This window comes from Candoia aspera, chromosome 1 (assembly GCF_035149785.1).
Source record: "Candoia aspera isolate rCanAsp1 chromosome 1, rCanAsp1.hap2, whole genome shotgun sequence".
Classification (NCBI taxonomy): domain Eukaryota; kingdom Metazoa; phylum Chordata; class Lepidosauria; order Squamata; family Boidae; genus Candoia; species Candoia aspera.
In genome coordinates, this window is record NC_086153.1 from 39,288,816 (window position 1) to 39,311,034 (window position 22,219).

Below are 22,219 nucleotides of genomic sequence, written 5' to 3' on the forward strand. Positions count from 1 at the left end.
TGAATCAGCTCAGAGTGCTGATTAGATATGACCATGAAGGCTGCTTTGTTGGCAGAGTGCTAGAAAGCCTTTGGCCCAGGAGAGATCAGAAAAGTCACACACCAGGCATTTCTATAAAAAAAAATTTATTTACAGAAAGCAAAACATATTTAAAGGCTTCTGCATTCTCATAGGCTCTCAGTGAGAGCTGCTTAACTCTCTACATGCCTACACAGAATGGAAACTGAAACTAAAACAAGTCCAGGCAAGTTCTTCTCCCCCCCAGTGCAACAATTAACAACTGGAAAGGGGACAATTAAATTCAACCTCTTCACCCGGCCAAAATGATTAGTTACCACAGTAACCTTAATCTGTAGTAGAAAACATATTAACATGCTTAACCAGCAGTCATCTGTATCACTTCAACTCAAAGTTGCTCCCAGCTGGGTGGCTGCCATCTTTAACTTCTGCAAGGGTTCCAGCTAAAACACATTTTCTCCCTTGAGATAATTACCTCTGGTCATGTGGGGATCCGACCAACCTTGATGACATGAAATACTTCTGACAAGTGAAGCTGTAAGACCTTTGTAATAAATAATTTAACTTCTCCCAGTGGACAGTACTGAACGTTGGCTTTAACACTGATTGTTTTTGCCTCATCTGTACCACCTTGTAGACTTGTTGGTGCCTCAAGCCCTTTGGGGATGCTGTCATCTTGGACAAAATTTCTCCTTGCCTGAAAACATTTTTTTAAAGGCAGAAAGTTAGAATATAAAAGAAATAAAAAACAGTATAATAAATTTGACTAAGGATGGACATTTGTTTGGTTTGCATGTTATTAAAAATTGACCACATTAATATTTTCTGAGTTCAGAACAAAACAGTGATCTTTTTTGCCCATCTTTAATTTGGAGATGCAGTTCTCCAATCAGATAATATATAAAAATGCATAATAACAATAGTAGTAGTGGTGGTAGTAGTAATAATAATAATGGACTTCCAGCGGGAATGGCATTTTGAACAGCATCTCTTTGTGAATTAGCTTCACAAGTAGACCTGGCAGCATGGCATTTTAGGGCTCAGGCAGGATCCCTTGGAGCCCAAAAGTGTTCCCTGGATAAAGGTCTTCAGACTGAGGATCTGTGCTTTTTTTTTTTAATAAAACTTTATTATTTTCAGAGTATAGTTAAGATACAAAAAAGAAAATATAGAATAGATAGAAAACAGAGCTAAAGAAAAAAGAAAAAACTATAAAAGTGTCAGTAGAAAGAAAACAGAAACAGTAACTTCTGACTTTCTCCAATACAGATACAGATAAATTTACAAATCTAATCTTTTACAATTAATCTATCATAACATTATTTCTATTACAACAGACCATTTAATCACTAAAACCCAAAGTCAAAACATCATTTTTTTCTATTACAAGCAAGTACTCCAAAAGTGGTAGCCATGTAGATATAAATCCAGAAACAATGTTCTCTTATTAAAACTGTTAATTTAGCCATTTGAGCCAAATCCATTAATTTAAGAATCCAATCTTCAACCATAGGTATTTGTGGATCCTTCCATCGTTGTGCATATAAAAGTCTTGCAGCCATAATCATGTATAACAAGCAGTAAACAACAGCCTAATCAAGAAACTACCAAGGAGAGAACAACATTCCCACCAACACTGTCAGGGCAGACTAAATATACTGTATATATAGTTAAATATATGACTCCACATTTCAGTCCTAAGCTCTAGATATTCTCTTTGATTGGTCATTACTTTCCCTTCCTCTTTTCTTTGTGTGTGTTCTTTATATTTATGTCCCTCTAGTTTTAGAAGGGCAGTTAAGAAAGATAATTAAGTCAGATCTTTAAAAATGATTTCAGTCATGTCTATATAAACCATGTTTTGACATGTTTTTATTTTTTTTGAACTCTTGGGTTTTTTTAAAAAAAAATCTGTTTTTTTCATATGATAAGCTACCTTGAACACTATATGAAAGGATATGAATTCTACATATGAATTAAAGCATATATTCTTGTTAGTATTTGAGTAGTAATTTTCCTGAATATTGGTGTTTAAATGTAATCAAAGCAGAAGTTGTACATAAGTATTTACTTCCAGTTGTTCCATTGGGTTCAGTGGGACAGTTTCTGAGTTGGCAATCTTAGGATTGGTTGGTGGATGTGTACATAGTGAAGTCATTTAGTGATGTCAGTGTTTTTTTTTAAAACTCAATAGATTATATGATTGGGAGCAGTGATTTTCTACAAGTGCTTAGATGAGTTTGACCTGTTCTGCCTCTTGTTGCCTGGCTTCTGTTTTCCATAGTCCCCCATAAAAAAGGAAATAATAATTTGATGCTGTGTCAAATGAAGCCATATATAATTAGCTATCTGCAGGCTCAATAAAAGAGACCCTCTCCACCAAACTAATGATTTTGGGGAGGGAGGAGAATATACACTTGTCTCGTTTCATGTCAGAAATGCAGGAAATAGAAAGGGGGAAAGTATTAATTAAAATTTTAAAAGATAAAAACATTTAATAAAAATATAAAATTTATATTACTCTAGCCCAATGCCAGGCCTCATTGATGGCAGAGGTGTTTCTGATCAATAAGTCACTCTGTGTGCATGTCGGTCCCAAAGGGCACTGTAAAAGATGGGTAGTTGTTTGAATATTGCTGTATTCGCAGCAAGTATCCTTGCCCTCAGGGAGAAACCCCCATTTTTCCATATAATCTTTGGTTCTGGCCAAACCAGTGCGCAATCTGTTTAAACATCTCCAAACTGTCCACTCCTCCTCCAAATCTCCAGGCAACTCCTCAAGCGTTTCTATCCAATTACGAAGATGTTTTACTTGGGATTTCCATCTTTTTAATCATTCTGTTTGAGGTATAGTAGCAATCTCCTCAGCGTGGTCTAAGAAGTTCCTTCTTGACTTCAGTCTTTTTGTAGGAGGTACTTGGCCAAATAATGGGTGTGCTGGATCATTTCCATATTCCACACCTTGTGCCACACTCCTTCTAATGCCTGGAAGGGCTATTCCCGCCAAGATACATAATTTATCAAGTGGAGTGGGGCATAAACATCCAGTAACAATGTGGCATGTGTCACTAAGCGCCCTATCCACCTGCGTAGAGTGGCCCCAAACGGGGCAGGCATACTCTCCCACCGAGTAGCACAATGCAAGGGTGGCTGTGTGTAGAGTAGTAGGTTGAGCACCCCAAGTAGTACCAGCCAGCTTCCTGAGAAGATCATTACGGGTGGAATCTTTTGCTTTAAGTTGCAACGATGTCTTTTAAAGGTTAATGCTTGTTCCAGTGTTACACTGAGGTAACATGGCGTCTCACAATGTGCCAGACTCACTCCATCCCAGATAACAGCAAGCCTACGTCTGGCCTTCCTATTTTTGAGGTGGAATGCACAGACACTAGTTTTTGACGGGTTAGGTTTTAGTCCATTCTCGCTATAATATTCAGACATATTCTTAAGAGCCAGAATGAGCTTGTCTTCCACTTCCTCGAAGTTAATTCCCTGAGCGGTAAGTGCAAAATCATCAGCATAAATGAAGGACAATGTATCAGGACCAACGGGTTAATCATTAGCATATATATTGAATAACGGGGGGCAAGGACATTCCCCTGTGGGAGACCATGCTGCTGAACTCTCCACCAGCTCTTTTTTCCCTGGGATTCATCGAAGAATCATCAGTTCTCGAGTATTGCCTCAATGCAATTAGTTAAAGTAAGATCATGTGTAATATTATATAATTTCAAGAGAAGCTTCCTATGATTAACTCTGTCATAAGCTGCAGATAAATCGACAAAAGCAGCTCCTGTGATTAAGCCTAATTGAAAACCATCCTCTATATGCTGGACAAGATTAAGTATCTGGCCTGTGCAGGACTTACCCAGCTGAAAACCAGCTTGCTGGGGGACAAACAGTTCAATAGCAGGAAGCATTCTGTTTAGAAGAACTCTCTCATAGAGTTTAAAAAGATGGCAAAGGAGGGAAACTGGACGAAAATTCTTTGGGTCATTCTGTTCTTTTCCAGGTTTCAAAAGTGCAGTAACCCAGGCTTTCCTCCAGATCTTCAGGATACGATTTGAGGCCACACATACATTAAAAAGTGACAGCAACCTTTGGTTAGCGAAATCCCCAAAGTTTTTTATTTGTTCAACATGAATATCATCCAATCCTGCAGCTTTTCCATTCTTCATATCTCAAATTGCTGTTTCCAGTTCTTCTCTGTCAAAGGGTGAGGTCAGAGCGCTGGCCTCCCCTTCCATTGCCCTTGGAGGCCTGCATTTCTTAAGTCTCTCCTTAACCCTGCCGTTTAACAACAGCTGATGAGCTATTTGGTTTGCTGTAATGTTCTTATATTGGCACGAATTAGTTGGATCTTTATTCAGGTGCTTTAAGAGTTTCCAACCCTTCTGGCTATTCTTGGTCAAATCAATTGATTTCAGGGTGGCCTTCCATTTTTCCCTCCAGGATTCTGCGAGGAGTAGCATTATATTATCACCAGCTTCAATTGTTTCTTCAGAGAATGGGTTTTCATTAAACATTCTAACATATTTATTACGATGAGGCATAATATCTGGAGAAAGCCCCAGTACAAAGTGGGTTCAGCACCCTCTCAGGATGGATTGTCTGGACGCGTGGCTTACAGCTTTAACAAAAAGATCATAGTTTTCTGGTATTGGTTTAATATTTTGCAATTCAGAATCAAGTACATCGGAGAAATCCCTCCAATTCGCTTTTTTGAAGTTAAAGCAACACCGAAACGGAACAATTATTGGCGTAATAACAGAATGCCCCTCGCATATTAATGGTCTGTACTGCGAGTGAGGGATTGGATCCCAGACCCTCTTCGTGTATTGGTTGCTAAGACTGTTACTCACAAATTGTTGTTACTCACATCAGGGTTGTACCCTCTTCTCTACCTATCACTATTAAAAAAGTCTGGGAGTTTGGCATCGTGGATTAGAGTAAAGGCATTATTAGTCTCCAGCCACAACTCCACCTCTTGCACATCGCTGTTCGTTTCGCCATATCCCCTATTACTCCGATGTCTTTGAAAATGAGTAATTTTGTTATCACTATCCAAACCTGCCTAGCAGTTTACAAGAATCAGGTCATAATTTATCCTTCATAAAAAATATCCTGGAATGGGATAGAGAGGTAACACAACAATGTTAATACAACCAACAGGAAAGCATTAAATGTTGGGGGCGCTGAATTGCTTCTAACTGCCCTGGTGTGGAAGTGGGAGTGGGAGTGGGAGTGGTGCATGTTGCATTTCTCAAAGAAAGCTATTCCATTTTTAGAATGCCATCAAGAGAACACTGATAAAACAATGTATTTCGTCTCGTGGTGGGATGATAAATTGAACTGTACTTCATTCCAGATGCAAAGTGTGGCAGGCAGATTTTTTTGTAAGTTGAGTTTTGTCTCAGTTTTTGCAACCAGTCTGTGTCATAATCAACCAGGCTTTGTTAGAGCACAACCCTCTATAATGCAAATCCCCTGAACCAAAGAAAGATCTGTTTGCTGTGTTTGGCATTTTTGAAAAAAAAATTCCAGGCCATTTCACACAAGTGTCAATCTTTCTAAATACAAATGCAGCTGAGGGGCACCCTGACTACTGGGGTTCCATTATTACTCAAGTGTCTCTAAGATTGCCATATGGCTCTGTTTCTAGGAGCAATGTGCATTCTCGACTTGGATACAAATGAAGCCAGGTATGAGTTACAGGGGAAATAACATCACTGCTGTAAAAAAAGGGAAAACATGATCTTAAACTGAATGTTTGGGTATCTAATCTCAGGAGTTTGCCAGGCTTCTTCTTACTATTTGCCTGCCATGAAATTCATTTTATAGCACATTTGTGTGGGTCTATGTGTGTTCTGAAGTGACGGACGCGTCCCTGGGGGAGCTGGGGGTGTTGACGACCGACAGGAAGCTCTGGCGTGGGCTGGTCCATGAAGTCATGAAGAGTCGGAAGTGACTAAACGAATAAACAACAAATGTGTGTCCTGACTCTTTTTCTTCTACCTATTCTTCGTATAAAAAAATAAATAAATGAAGGGAATGGGTGAAGATATATTAATGGGGTTTAAAGAACTTTATTACTGTCTTCTGTAATTATTCAACAACAGTTCATCTTTCTACATAAATATTCTTATTAGATTGAAGCTGACCAAGTATTGAATTTATTCTCATGGGAAAGTGGAAGGCAAAAGGAAGAGGGGCCAACCAAGGGCAAGATGGATAGATGATATTCTAGAGGTGACGGACTCGTCCCTGGGGGTGCTGACGACCGACAGGAAGCTCTGGTGTGGGCTGGTCCATGAAGTCACGAAGAGTCAGAAATGACTGAATGAATAAACAACAACATTTTCACAGTTCTCCAGTAATTAGAAGTGTATGAATGTGTATTATTTATAAAATGTTATAAAAGATACTATATCAGTGGTATAAATGCTACAGTGATTCTTTGATCCCTCAACTCAAGAAACACATATGTGCAGTTTTGTCTGCAGTCATTTCCAAAACAGGCAGGTTATTTCATAAACATGTTTCAAACTTCCTATTCCTAAAACATTCCAGCACAGGGATTAACAAGCAACCTATTGTTGAATAACATATATTACAAATTACATATGTGCACGTGGTCAGGTTCAAATGGCGAAAAATCCTTATTTTCGATCCATATGTTGACCAGCAACATGGTCTAATTTGAAGTCTTTTGCAGGTGATCAGACATTGGCAGGTGCAGTCTCTCCTTTTCTTGCAGTTTTCTGTACAAAAATCAAGAGGGAGAGGATGAAGGACAGAGAAAACACAATTCAGAGGTGGGTGGCTAAATAAATCAATATAATAAAAGAGACAGTCTTGCTCATTACTGCATGTAGCCCCAGACAGGTAACCCTGAGACTGCACCTTATCCCATGTCTTAAATTCTATACTTTATATGATTTCTATGCATACATTTTGTATATGTGCATTGTACATAGGAGTGAAACATGTATAGAAGTCATAGCAGAATTAGGACAGTTTCTGATCTCTAGTGCAGTAATTGATGGTAGATAATCTTTGATTTTTTGTTTTACTTTTCTTAATGTACCTAATTAATACTGTAATTTATTTGCAAAACCAAGTTTCCTCAGCTTTCACAACAATGTGTGGTCCCCCTTGATTTTTTTAAATATATTAATGAATAAATGTATAATGAATGCTTGTGATAACATTTACAGGTGTGTTGGTTGGGTATGTAATTATGCATGTGAGATATGTAGCTGATGAAATATTGTTGGCTGAGAACCTGCATTATTGGCAGCAGATGTTATATATGAAAAAAATGAGTGTGGAATGAAAATTAATATATCAAAGGCAAAGTTGTGTTTGACAAGGAAAATGGGCTAAACGCTTGCAAGTTATATATAAATGGTGAATAAATAGAGCAAGTAGATGAATTAAACTGTTGAGAGGTCAACAGTTTAAAGAATACAAGGCAATGTCAAATTCAGTGTATGGATGTGGTGAAAGGAAGGATGGTTTGCAAGGGTAGAAAGGTATCGTGAATGGTGTTGGTGTATTCTAGGTTTAGTTGATTTCCTTTTCTCATCTCCTGACTTCAATTACTTTTGCTCACTGTTTTCACTCTTATTGTGCACTTTGCATAACTCTTTTTACCCCAAAATGGAATAGTGTGATGGATGTGCATGGTTGGATCATAGTTGGAAGGGCTGGGATGACAGGAGCTAGTAGCCAGAAAGCTAGAGAGAACCTTATATAAAAGCTGCCACCCAAGGTCTTCAAGAGACTGGCCAAATATTTATGTATTTGTTTGTTTGTTTAGTTTGCTCCACACCACCACCAGATCCCAGGCACAATGTAAAAACCAGGTCTTCAGGACCTTCCGAAAGGCCAGTAGGGTCAGGGCCAGTCTCACCTCAGTGGGGGTGATGTTCCAAAAGGTGGGTACTGCGGCAGAAAAAGCTTTCCTCCTTGGTCCCATCATCTTTAAGTCGCACAATCTGTTTATAGTTCTCCTCCATAAGACAGCACTAGTAGAAAATAGCTGCTTTATGGAAAAGATAACTAAATGACTAAACTGCTTCTTTGGTGACGTATGTTTGATATGGGTGAACAATAACAGTGGAAAATAAGTCAACTTTAACGTTTAAGGCTCCATTCTTGTTTGCAGTAAAGTCTAACCAAGTCATGTCTGAGAATCACCTGCCAAGTCCAGCCAAAAGTGAATTAAGTGTCCAGTATCTAGAGAATTGAGATTTATGCTGAACTCTGTTATAAAGCCTGACAGTAGTATTCTTTTCCCATCTTCAAGCGGAGAAGCCAAAGATATATCTCAGTTCTTTTCTATTTGCATGATGCATAAGGGTTCACTAGTCATGAAATCAGTGACATTTTACTCTTTTGCATCAGCTGTATCTTTTTCAATGTGCTGTATTCTGAAGGTTTTTAAAAAGGTGCAGTCTGCTTCTTATCCTAGAGCCTTGTGTGGCGCAGAGTGGTAGGCGTCAGTATTGCAACTGAAACTCTCTCCACGACCTGAGTTCAATCCCAGCGGAAGCTGGATTCTTGGGTAGCCGGCTCAGGTCACTCAGCCTTCCATCCTTCCGAGGTTCATAAAATGAGTACCCAGCTTGCTGGGGAAGGTGATGACTGGGGAAGGCAGTGGCAAACCACCCCGCTATAGTCGGCCAAGAAAACATTGCGAAAGCAGCATTTTTTTTTTAAGCTATCTCTACAAATTTGCCACCAAACAACACAGGCCACAATTTTGTTTACATTCTTGTACTATCTTAGAGTGAAGAATCACTTTGAGACGGTATCTTGGGTCTCTAGTGTTTGTTGTCCTACTCTAGTAGACAGAAAATCCTGCCAAACTGAAAGACTGTGGGAAACCCACACAGATAAACCCAAAACTCAAGGCAGGTCTGCTCTGAGTTTCTTCGAAGGAAAGTTCAAAGCCTCTAAACTATGCATGCGTTTTTCCCCCTGGAAATACGGGGCCCCCTCCTGCTCACCATCAGTACTCATGACATCTCTTCCCAGAACAATTAAAGAAGCAAATGCTACAGATTTATAAAATTATGAACTCTATGGACAGAGAAGAATGCTGTGCTCCTCCTCTTGTGATATTTGAACAAGAGGTCACCCAAATAAATTGATTGGCAGAGGACATAAAGTATAATTAACTGATGGAATCCTCCACTGTAGATGTTGAAATTATTAATGGACTAGATGGCTTTTAAACAGATAAATTAATGGATGTCTGGGTGTAAACTGTATTGGAAGCTCATTTGTCATGGCTTTATTCAACCTGGAAACAACCACTTATTTTGGATTCAGCCCCATGTTCTCTTAACCATTTGAAGACTTGGCCTGATGGGATCTGTATATCTCAGAATCTAGAAAGACCTCTAGGATGAGGAAAGGAGCTTTAGTGTTGACCCAGCATTAGAATCTTGTGTTTATAGGAAAATAAACCCCATACACGGTCATAGAAGGTTAATATTATTTATAAGTTCCTTAACATATTCAGTAAAAAATACATACTAAACTTTGCTTGTAGATCAGCATATCCCACATCATCACAGAATATCCAAGTTGTGCAGCAGTTCATTTCAAAGGTCAAACTCAACGACGGTTTTTTCATCCGTAAATCAGCGTATAACAAAAGTGGTTCACCTTTGGCAACCTTCAGTAGCACATGCAGAGTCCAAATTCTTACATGCTAGATTCCTAGATTTTTATCAAGTAGCATATGTTTTTTCACTGAGGTGTAAGATTATGTTGGCAACAAATCAGCTTGTTATTGCAATAAGATAGTTGACGTTAAAGCACAAAGCCATATACACTAAGACAGCCTTTCTTACCTAGTGTCCTCCTGATACAGGTAGATTACAACTTCCAAAATTCCCTGCCAGCATGCTGGTTTGGAATTCTAAGTATAAAAATCCCCTTACATTTGAAAGAGACCAAATAGTTGTTCAAAGCATGGTTTTTGTGTTTACCAGATCCTGGGAATATAAATAATGGAACACAGTTGTTGCAATCCTGTCCTACTTATGAATATCCTGGAGAATTTTAGGTGGCCATTGTTGGAATAAATATATCTTAATCTGCTCAAGCCAAGCTCTTCTTATAATTTTTGTTCTTCTATGGGAGACTTTTTGGCCTGCTTTCCAGAGCAGCAGATTGGTTTGTGTATCTGACAATAGGTTTATTAAATATATTAGTAATTAAAATAAGAATACAATAAACATGCATTGAATAAGAATGTGCTAATTATGAAATTAATGCAACTACATCAAAAGTACCGGAAGGAAATGCACAGCATTATCCAAAAACCTTTTTAAACGAAGTTTGAATTGAAATCTTGGTTTTTTCCTACTAGGAATTGTTTTAGAACAAATAAATTTTAAAAAATCACAATTTACTAAGATATATGCTGACAGCTGTGAGGACGAATTAGGCTCAAAACTGGAAAAGATACACTTTGCCAACAATATCAGTCTGGGAAACCAAACTTGGGGAATATGCAGCAATGGCAAAATGAACAGAATTTTATTTATTTATTTGTTCAATACACACACACACACACACAGAATATACATATACATCCAGAATGTTAGACTAAATTTAAGCAACAGTGGTTCCCCTATATACAATATGTCACACAAGAAGGTAACCCACACATTTAGAGTAGTTTTTAAGGGGGAAATAATTGTTGTAAAGACAGAAATTAGAAGCAATTTCAGTGTTTATAAATACTTTGATGCAGTCATCTATCAGGGACAATGGGAGGGAATTTAGAACTATGTGGTTTCTTAATATTCTTATTTTTTAATTTATCCATCAAATTTATATGGCCATCCATCTCACAAACAAGTGACTCTGGGCGGCATACAACAACACTAAAAACAATATATAAAAACTATTATTATTATTAAAAACTTTAAAAGACTTTAAAAAAACCCAAGGCTAACAGAGTACAGATATTAGGCTAAGAGCAGATGTTAATAACAATGGAGCCACCTCAGTATCTCATGGGTCCCCTGGGATCTCCAGGCCTGATGGCACAACCAGGTTTTGCAGGACTTCCAGAAAATCAACAGGGATGAAGCCAACCTCACTTTGGGGGGGGGGGGATGTTCCATAAAGTGGGCACCACAACAGAGAAGGCCCATCAAATGTAGCTCCCTAGCTGACGGGACCTGTAACAAGCCCTTTCTGCTGGATTTGCCTCTTGACCTATTGCGTGTTCTCTTTTTTATTTAATTTTTAGTTATTTGTAATATTTATTTATTTTTAATATTTCCCCCCTTTTCTTTCCCTTCACATGATTAGATGCATCTCTTTTTAGAATAATGACAAACAGTGGTGATATCAATATAAATATCATGTTTAGAGTTTTTTATAGAGATTTTTAATTATTTAAGATGACATAATGAGCCTAGTCCTGCACAATTAATTAATTAATTAATTTTAATATAGTGATGATAACTGTAAATCATTTGTTTATTTACAGATATTCTATTCTTTATCTACTTTGTCTTTTTTCTTTTTTTCTTCTATTTATTCTGTTCCTTAAATGTTTTAACAAATAAATTGTTAATCTTAAAGAAAAAAAAATGAAGAGTTCCACTCCTGAAACATACTGTTGTAAAAGCTTGTTATCTATCTATCTATCTATCTATCTATCTATCTATCTATCATTTGAATCCTGAATGCAGTGTTAATTCTGTAAATGGTGTAAATTTTCTGTAATACTAATCTGTGCATTTTGGTATTTCTGATACATTCCAGTATTGCTTATTGTCATTTAAAAGCTGGCAATAAAGCTAACATGAATTAGAATCTATAGATTCCATTGCTTTGTTCAAAAAACAGGTAAGAATGTCTGATAACTTTATTTTCTGGATATTGCATAAAACATTTCCCCCAAATAATATGTTATATGCATGCGACCGAAGAAGGAAATCTGCTTTAAGTTTATGACTTTTCCTGCAATATAATACTGATCATTATGATTTTTATTCAGTTCGTATTGTGATAAATTTGACTGATACTCTTTTAAACTTGTCTCCAGAGATAGGTTGAGTAGATTATGGAAAATCTAGGTCTGACATTAACCATTCTTCTTCTTTAAAGCTGCACTTGCTAGAACTGGGGGCAGGGGTTATCCACTGAAGCTTAATAATGGGACAAGCAGGACAGATAAAAATTTGTATAATTTTTGTGACCATTTCCCCCAGCATTTAAAGCATGTTTCCTAATACATATATTTCCATCCCCCAGCATCTTCTTTCATATAGTGGAAATTTGTACACAATTTCTGGTAATACAAATATATGTTGGTATACTTTACAAGTTGTGAAAAGCACATGTTTCAGTATAACAGTGTATCCTAGTTCACATGTTCATTTGGAGTGCTGACTGGATAAGTTTGTGTTGTTGTAGTTGTGATTGAAATAAGGAAGAATAATATGGAATCCCTAAATAGGCATCAGGGTCATATGGGGAATAATGGCAGACCAATGCAGAGGGAAGATGAGGGGGAGGATTCGGTTATTTAATATTCTGCTTCATGAGCTTTCCAAAGGCGTGTTATTAAGTAACTAAGGTAGACCTTTATTCTGATCCAGTAGGGTGCTCATGTCATTACAGTTTGTGGCTCTAAACTACCCCCATAAGAAATTTTAAACTTTTTTTCAGGGGTGGGTAAATGTGACATACCATATACTCAGTTCCTGAGTTTCTTTTCCTAATGTTGGCACTGAGTGCTGCCATTCAGTGCAGTTGATGTGGTTTCTCTCTCTCTCTCTCTCTCTGCCCCCACCCCCAGGCCCCTTTTCCCTGGGCATTCCTTCTGGTTTGCCTTTGGTAAGTCGAATGCAGAGCATCTTGGAAGGAGGAGGAATGCCCAGTTCTTGGAAATGTCCAGACAGGCTGACTTGGCTATAAGGAAACGTAACTGGAGCTGTCATTGCCTCAGCCGAACTTGAGGGATGCTTAGCAGCTTAGCCGGTTTCTTTTGCAAGCCTATTTTAAACCTTTCGGTTATTTCCACTAAGGGGAATTCAGGCTGCTGGTGAGAAAGCTGGATGGGCTGATTACTTAGGCGATTTTGGCTTGTGGCTCCATTCTTTCTTGCTTGCTTTCGGGATGGCTAGTCCTGGGAGTACTGCCAGGAAATCTGCTGGTTCCTTAGAATTTAGGTACTTCCATTATGCTGGAAATAGTTAGCTTGGATTGCAGGAAGTGGGTGTTCTACATGGTCACAATTAGGGCTACAGCAATAAAGGAGGGTGGGCTGAGAGGTGGCTGAGTGCAGAACCTTGAATGCCAGATTCCGCTTAGCTCAGCTTAGCAGTCACTGGCAATGTGTTTCCTCACTCTTACAGGATCTGCTGGAATTTGTTGAATTTGTTACATTTTCCTTTTTTTTTTCAGATTTCACATTCTTTACCTAGTTATATACCTTGTCTGTTACTGATAAACCATTTTTGAGAGAGACAGTGAAAGAGAAAGAAGACCTCATGCACAGATTCCCAGAAGAGCTGACTCCACTGACTGTCAATTCCTTCCTGCCATCTAGTATGATATGAAGTGGCTAAAGGCAGGAAACTGGTGCCACCTAGAGGACATTGCAAGCTACCGAAATGGGCCTGCAATCCATTGGATCTGGATAAAGCTCTATGCTGAAATAGGTTGGGGTGATGGAAGCCATGGAGGCAGTTAGATCTGGGTTTCTCAATCAGGGCCATTAGAGGTCACTAGGGATTCCCTGGGAGATCACAATTTATTTAAAAAATTATTTCAAATTCAGGCAACTTCACATTAAAGAGGCACATAATTTAAGCATGATATTGATCATTCCACTGAACCATCTACTTTCCAATCTAATCTGCAGCCCTGGAGTTACTGGATGATCCCCATCCAAACCTTAACCAGGGCTAAATCTGCTCTTCCTCAGAAATTAGCCATGGTTCAGCTAGATGCACTGCGGATTTTTTATCCAGAAGGTAAATGTTTGGGGAATTGTAAATGTGTACAATGTGTTGCTGTAGAAAGCAATCTTTAGCACTATGCCAGCTGAATTCTTGGAATGCTTCAATGGCAAGTATCCTCTAAGCAATCAAAAAGGTGTTGAGTGGCTATTCCATCAAGGAGCTCCTAGGAGTGAAGGTTTGTTTTCTTTGAAAATTTAGTATAGGAAACCAGATCTTTTTGCTGAATAGTTGCCATTCTGCTGCATAATTGGCTAGCAGGAGAAACCTTTCACTCTCCATTTTCCACTTTCTGAACAGAAGGATAGTGTCACCCTTCTTGTAAGAAGCCCATCGTGAGGTAGTTGAGTAGTCATCAAGCACCATCTGAGAACATCTACAATGGTAGAAGCAAGCCCAAGCTGCTTGATCCTAGTATTTAACCCCTCAGTCCAAATAAGTCCTGGAGTTGGTGGCAGGCCTTAGGTCAGTCCTGGCGGGGGCTGGGTGGGGAGGGAGGAACACAAAGGACACAGAATTCCATGCAAACCACAGCAGTACCCCCAAATCCCTCTCAACAAAGTGTAGGACTGCTTGAAGTAGTTTGATTTCTAAAAACCTGCATGCTTTTTGGTCAGCCTTTACAGTATACCTGCATAGATAGCTAGACTTTTATGATACACAATTAAAGTATCTGTCTCTCTCTCACAGTTTCTTTTTGATAATGGAAAGGTGGTAGAAGATTCACAAGTCGGTATAGAATAGTTAATATATGTACTGCCAATGCAACTGGAAAAAAAATGAGTCAAGGCTGACCCAGATTTTGTACAAAGGTTTGATTTTGTGAGCTTTATGAATGATACTAAAAATGTTCAGAAATCAGTTTTTTGCATGTTTCTGCTGGGCTTGTGAAGGGAGAAAACTATAGCAAACTGTACACTCCATTCTGAGGTCTGCACATAAATCTTTTTTGATGCATTATCAGTTATGTATGATCCTTTTTCTGGGAAAAAAATCACTTAAACTCTGCTCTAAAAGTAAATTGATACTTTTAGAGGAAAAAGGTGCTCCAAAATTCTATTTTCAAAACAATGATGCTGAAGGAATTTCTTGGAAATAACAGTTGTAACAAACTGGATTTGTTGATATACTTCTGGTATTTCACTGGGTGAGAGTTGGAACCTCAGAAAAATATTGACAATCTCTGTAATGTTTCATTCCTGACTTCATGGAATGTGGGTGGATTGGGAGAGAATTGGGCCATAAGGAGCTGCTTTGTTAATAAAAACTGCAAAAGGTAGTAGCCAGTATTTTTTACTAGGCTTTTTACTAGAGAGGAATTGGATGTGTTTTCCTGCTGACTGCAGAGGAGGGGAAGTGTTCACCTTCATGGCATGTGGAATGCAAGATTCCAGCCTCTTAGAAGGCTAATAATAATAATAATAATAATGCTTTTTCGAACCTCTGTCAGCATTCCATAAACCAAGTGGACTGACTGAGAAAGGGGGATTTGTGTTCCTCCTCCTCCATTCCTCTGCTTAGTATTCCTGGTTGAATGATGAGTAACGGTTGTTTAAACACCAGGCTGCATTCAGTGCTAGTAAACTGATTCAGAAACTAGGCTGAGGGGACCAAATCAGAAGTAATGGGGTTCACTGAGTAGGATGATTTGGGTGAATAGAGATTATTTATTTGTTTGTTTATTTATTTATTTATTTTTATCCCGCCTTTATTATTTTTATAAATAACTCAAGGCGGCGAACATACCTAATACTCCTTCCTCCTCCTATTTTCCCCACAACAACCACCCTGTGAGGTGATCTGGGCTGAGAGATAGTGACTGGCCCAAGGTCACCCAGCCAGCTTTCATGTCTAAGGTGGGACTAGAACTCAAAGCCTCCTGGTTTCTAGCCCAGCACCTTAACCACTAGACCAAACTGGCTCAACTCAAGCTCAATCTATTTCTCTGCTGTTTCATACCATACTACTTTATTTATGTATTATTTATTATTACTTTGGGTGTTATTTACTACCCAGAGTAGTAAATAAGCAAGAAGAAAAATCCTTTGTGTTACTTTAAGGGCAGGGATACTGCAAAAGTTGTAAGGAAATTCCCCTAATCAATGAAGTGTCTCTGTACAGAGCTGGCACTGGTTTCCTTTTGGGCAGGGATTTCTCCTCTGTGTGCTTTGCAACTCCCTGTCATAGCGTAATCTTCTTAATCCTGCTTTAGCTCTATTAATTTTCCTTCTTTCCTCTTTTTCTTATCCGCTTTCTCTGTGGTGCATGAATCCAGAAGTTCCTGGGCCAGACGAGCAACTCAGGCCCCGCTGTGGTCAGCCAATATCCTGGGCTGCCTCCAGAGCATCTTGTATCATGCAGCAGGGGCCCTGGGATGGTGGTGCCTGAATGTATCCCATTCTCTCTGTCTTACAGGCTGTGCAGCCTTCGCCTGAAAAAGCTGACGGTGCTGCGGGAACTAGACAAGGAGCTTAGCTCTGTGCTCATTGCTGTGAAGATCCAGGTAAGCTGCTGATCTTCTGTATTCACCTACCTTTGGGAAGGCCCGCTGGGTTCTAGCTCTCAGAGATGCTTTACTTTGCTGTACGATTGCTGTTGTCTCATTATTGTCACATGTTTGTGTTTTCCACAAACTGGCATTGCCTCTGGAGGGAGGGACCACCTTTACTGCCTCTGCAAAAGCATCTTGCTCTTTAGAAGATAGCCATTTGGTGTATAGAAATGTATATTGCTATATAATAGTAATATTACACAGGAATGAGTCTTCATTCATGTATATAAATCTTCACATAAGATTATAAGCTTCCCAATAGTTTTGTGTATTTGCTCAATATATGAGAAAAAGATCTCAGTAAAGGCCACATGCTTTTGTCCTAAACAGTGAACCTGGAGAAGGATTTTCTGACTAATTAAAAAGGATGTCTCTTTCCTCATGGGTGATGATCAGCCATCCCTAGTAAAGATACGGTCTGGGTCACATATTGTATTCGATCATGTTTTTTTAGCCACGGTTTACTGAGCTGATCCCAATTAGTTGGATTCTAAAAGCACATTGTGCCATTAGGTAGCTTGTTTAGTTTTGGCTTAGTATGCTGTTTGTCTTGTTTTTCAGTTGTTCTAGAGGAGGTCCAGCTTCCTTTCCCAAGCTTCTGACAAATAAGACTAATAATTAAATGCAACAGAAATAGAAACTGGCAGGTCTGTGCAACCTGCATCTGTTTCTGAACTTAGGCTAGGATTCTCCATTCTGAAATGCATCTTATATTGTTTTCTTGTTGGACTATAAGAACTGTGGTCGTCTTTCTGGTAACAACTCCAGAATACAATCGCCCGCTCTTGTACTTGCCTCAGTAGAATACTAGGGGACCCTTACATTAGGTCAAGAGTCTGTCTCATAAATTAAACTGCTGAGGGTTTTAAATAAAACATTTGCCCATTACACGGGAGCTTTCAGAAATGCTGCCAAACTTCAGCACTCTCAGATTTTTTTGGATACTTTCCATGTGAGGATTTTTAATGTGCTTTTCTTTCCTTTGAGCATCATAACATTCTAGGAGTAAAAAAAATCCCGATGCACATTAAAATAATGTATGAATACAGTTGTGCCACTAACCACTTCATTGCTAGTAGCACTTTGGAAGCCTTTGATAGCTTACACACAATGTAGCTACGCACAAAAGAGGAATACTATTTTAATACATCCTTTTTGCAGAAGGCATTTAATTATAACTTTTCTAAATGTGGGCTATTAAAAAAAATCTGGAGCTATTTTGCCCATTGCATTTAAAACTGAATTGCATGAATGAGCAGACTTGGCTAAAAATACATGCACCATGTAGGATTAGAATTCCAAGAAGTCATCATTGGTTCTATTGAGTGTTCATTTGTTGGCTACTATTTTTAGAAAATGATTGGTGGGGGCATGGATCTGTCTAAAACTGTGAAGAGGGTCAGGGTGGGGATTGATGGATTGATGGAGAAACATCCGCAATAGAACTTAGAGTGGCTGTGCCCTTCCTGTGCTCTGGTCAGTTGTTGGAAAAGCTGCTGATGCCACTAAAAGCAGGCTGAGGAAGAAGCAGAGAGCTTTGCATTGTGTCTAGGCAGCCATTAGGATTTAAATCCAGGATTAAGAGTTGAAGCTGCTGTTTTTAATGTTGCTCTTTGCAAGCATGTCAGGGGTGATCTACACAGTACAGTTGTCAGATGGGACTGGCAAGAGAGACAACAGGCAGGATGCATTGAACTGTAGCCCATGTGGATATTCCCCCAACTTGATGGAGGAATACAGTGCCACTCCCTGAAATTCTTACTATGGTATAGATCAGTGTTTCTCAACAAGCTATTTGCTAAATCTAACCTTCCCTAAGCTGAGAATTGCATTCTTTAAAGCTAGATTTAATATTCTTCCATCTGCACTTCTTCAAGGCAGGTATAGTAAAATCCTTATAGCTGAGCGTATCTGCCCATGTCATGAAGAAGTCGAAACCATCTCACACATACTGTTACACTGTAAATTTTTATAGGGACATTAGGTCAGTCTACATTTTGCCTCTAACAGATAAATTCCCCAGGAATCCAGATAATTTTTACGTGAACCATCTTCTTCAGGATCTAAAACCATACATTACGTCTGCAGTAGCCAAATTTTGTGTTGCCACAATGAAAATAAGACAAAACCGGCTAAAAAAGTAATTCCTTCGTTTTAAATATTACTTTTAAATTGTAATATCTTAATAAATGGTTAGGGGATATATATTTTTATTTTTTGTTTTATACTTATTAATGTTTTAGACTCATACTACCTGGCTAACAAATGTATTAATATAGTAATAGAGGAGTGAATGCTATATTACTATGTGATCTATTTTATTAATTGGTAGTATATTATTGTACTTCTTTGTTTTACTTTGTTTTTCTCCTTTTAAATTTTGCTGGTCATTGACTGAATAAATATTATTGTATTGTTATTGTTTCTCAACCTTACCAAGTTTAAGTTGTGTGGCCTTCAACTCCATGCTGGCTGGGGAACTCTGGAGGTTGAAGGCCACACAACTTAAACTTGCTAAAGTTGAGAAACGCTGGTGTAGATTCTTTGGAAGCCTTACTTGCTCTGATACAGGCTGCATGTAAGCTTTGGCCCAATGAGCTACTCCTTTAAGCTCCACTGTAGCCTCCCCCAATTTGGCTCCCTCCAGTTGTGCTGGGCAGTAACTTGGGCATTAAGGGGATTACTGTCTAACATACCTGGAGGGTGCCAAGTTGGGGAAGGCTGCTTTGCTGCCTTCCTGAAGAGTTTAAAGCAGGGTTTCTTAACCAGGGTTCTGTGGAACCCCAGGGTTCCATGAGAGGTCACTGGGGGTTCCCTGGGAGATCACGATTTATTTGAAAAATTATTTCAAATTCGGGCAACTTCACATTAAAGAGGTAAGTTTCATTCTTTAATTTTAGTTTAAGAACACTGTTAGTGCATATCTACAGGCCTACACATGAAACGACTATAATAATTTTGTAACTTCTGGCCTATATCTGAGCCTGAATGTGCAGGGGTTCCCCAAGGCCTGAAAAATATTTCAAGGGTTCCTCCAGGGTCAAAAGGTTGAGAAAGTGCCAAATACCAAACAGCTTTGGCCTGAAACAGAGCTCTTCTGTCAGTATAAGCCCTTGTCCTGGGGGCCTGGCACACATTGGGTGGTAGAATATAAACTAACAAAATACAGAGATGACTCTGACTTGGGGGAAATTATCTTTGGGATTCCTCTCGTTTTACATTACCTGCCATTCCTTACCATGATGGAATCTCTCAGGCACTCTATAGAGCAGGTAGCCCAATGCCTGTCAGTTTGAGAACCACAACAGGCTGCATTGCATTACAGACACCATGCTTCCGCAGTGGTTTGAGTCAAGACTTGTTTATTGGGGGGTGAAAAGGCCTACTGTCAGCCCTTCGAGGTAGTCCAGACAAGAAACCAAAACCATGAGTACCAATATTTATTGTAAGGTTACAGTAACAGAATCTTGAAAGTCGAAAGCACTTCTCCCCTCTTGCCTTTACTTCCAGAGAACTAGGGACGGTCCCTTCTGAGATGCTTTCCAAGCCCCCATTCCTTCTTTGGGCTGAGATATCTTTTTTTCCCCCACCTTTGTCTAGGCTGTGGCTCTTCCTCCTGTCTCCCAAGGTTATTCTCACAGCCTATTACACCTACTCACTTGGGGGGAGTCTGGGAGCCACAAAGGGGATGTTTGTGGGCTGCATCTGGTTCCTCAGCTGCACTCATTGCATCCCCGCAATAAAGACTCAATAGCGAGGCAGCAAAATGTTGGGAGGAGCTGTATAAGACACAGTTGCCACCCCACTTCTCTGTTCTTGTCTGCACAGAGTTTTCAGGCAACATAAGAATGAAGGGAAACAATGCTTAGTTGATGCTGAGAATGAGAAATGGTATTTGAACAACGGTAAGATTGCATGTGGAAATATACCACTTTAATTGTGCAGACAAGCAGTGTTTAAATCAAAGAGCAGTCTAAGAAGACAGCTTATTATCTGCCACATTAAATTCTGAGATTTTAGTTCAGAACAAATCAGTTAATCTCTGAAGTAACTGTTGTAGCTGTGTGTTTTTTCTCTTCCATTAATATAGTTGGTTGTTTTTTTCAAATCCCATTAGAACAGATGGGATGTGACATGTAGCCTTATATGGCTTGGATTTTCATTATTTCAAAAAAGCAGTGGCTTTCTTGTGAAACTCAGAAGACTCTCGTTTTGTTCTGTTTTCATCCCTAGAGTCTAATTTGTCAGTAGTTAAAATCGTGTTTTTTTATGTGAGTTGCTTATATCATTTTTCATCCTAGAGTACAACAGTTCTTGTGCTTTAATGCAGTAAACAAGGACATATTTTCCCTACCTTTTTGTGTACATCTCAGATGATTGTCTGGGTTTAAAGGAATCCTTCCAAACTTGTGTTTTAAAGAAGAAAGCATGTACCTCAGAGAGCAATATTTTTGAAGATATTTTAGTACCTGAAACACTGAATGAAAATCACTGTGTGATTTTAGGAGAATGTTGTGTTTGTGGGAGCTATTTGCCATTCAAACACAAGGCAGACTAGAACCAAAACAATCCAGATGGAAATACTTTTTTGAATAGAATGAGTTAAACCTATGTGACAGCAATCCCCTAATGCCAGCTTAAACTTGCAACTGTGGTTTGGAATGTAGCAAGAATTGGTTGGTATGTGGGTAAAATGGTCTATCCTGTGTGTATAGATGTCTGACCCACCAAGCTTATCCAGTAAGTTCTGTCACCTAGCAGGGATTTGAACCAAGGTACCTACCTTCCTAGTCCCAACACATTTTAACCAGTGTCCCATAGAGGTTCTCTCTGCTTACCATTATATAAGCATACCTGGCTCAACTGAGTCTTTCAGCTGTGCATAAGAAATGCCTGTAGCCATCAATATGTCAATCTGCATTTACTGCTTTGCAGTATAAGCTTTTTCATTACCCAGAGCAATGGTGCTTGGCTTTCTCAATATCTTTTCCTCTCTTCCTCATTCCATAATCTTTAAGAGAACTTGCCACAATTCTCAGACTTCAGTCTTTCTCCTGCAATGCTGCTGCAGTGCTGCAAGTTTCTCTTTATTTGGTACAACTATATTCCTCTTTTCTTCCATTTGTAAAATGTAAGCTGCCATCTATCATCTATGGGGTTCCCAGACAGTTTCTCGACCTGGTATGACTGCACTCATACCTCTAGCTTCAGGAAAGTAGCTGCATCATCTTCCTTCAGGCCGTGGCCTTGGACAGCATTGTCATTCCTTAAATCAATTCTCATAATAGGGAGAGACACCTTCCTATTTCTTTTCAGGTGGATGCAAAATCATCTCATTTTTGTTTTCGAAGGATGTAGAGCTATCCCTGCAAAAAGTCACTTTTTTGGAGCTGGAGGAAATAGGTACTTGGATAGACAGCTTCTTTTTTTCCAATAAATGAAGCCTTCAAAACCAGCAAAATCTTTGCCATGGCTGAAAAAAAAGAAGTTATCTGAAATGCATCATTCTTGGGTAAAGTGATAGAGAAGTAAGGGACTTGCTGCTCCAGATACATCTGGATAAAACTGATTTTCTAGACTCATTTCAATTAAGGTTACATCCAGAATATGGCACTTGAAATTACTTTAGCAATCTTGGTGGATGACTTAT

The 22,219-nt window shown here is 38.9% G+C and overlaps 3 protein-coding genes across 7 annotated transcripts in view; 2 read left to right on the forward strand and 1 right to left on the reverse strand.

The window, feature by feature from the left end:
• The window catches only part of LOC134496728 (cullin-9-like), a 505,703-nt gene that overhangs the window by 390,717 nt on the left and 92,767 nt on the right, over positions 1-22,219 (reverse strand). The window lies entirely within an intron of this gene.
• The window catches only part of KLHDC3 (kelch domain containing 3), a 358,937-nt gene that overhangs the window by 315,762 nt on the left and 20,956 nt on the right, over positions 1-22,219 (forward strand). The window lies entirely within an intron of this gene.
• LOC134496759 (phosphofurin acidic cluster sorting protein 2-like) overlaps positions 1-22,219 on the forward strand; it is a 155,211-nt gene that overhangs the window by 84,369 nt on the left and 48,623 nt on the right. For all 4 annotated transcript variants that reach the window (XM_063302473.1, XM_063302479.1, XM_063302485.1 and 1 more), the window contains exon 2: positions 16,434-16,521. In XM_063302473.1, coding sequence (XP_063158543.1) covers positions 16,434-16,521 — 88 coding nt within the window. The remainder of the gene's footprint in view (positions 1-16,433; positions 16,522-22,219) is intronic.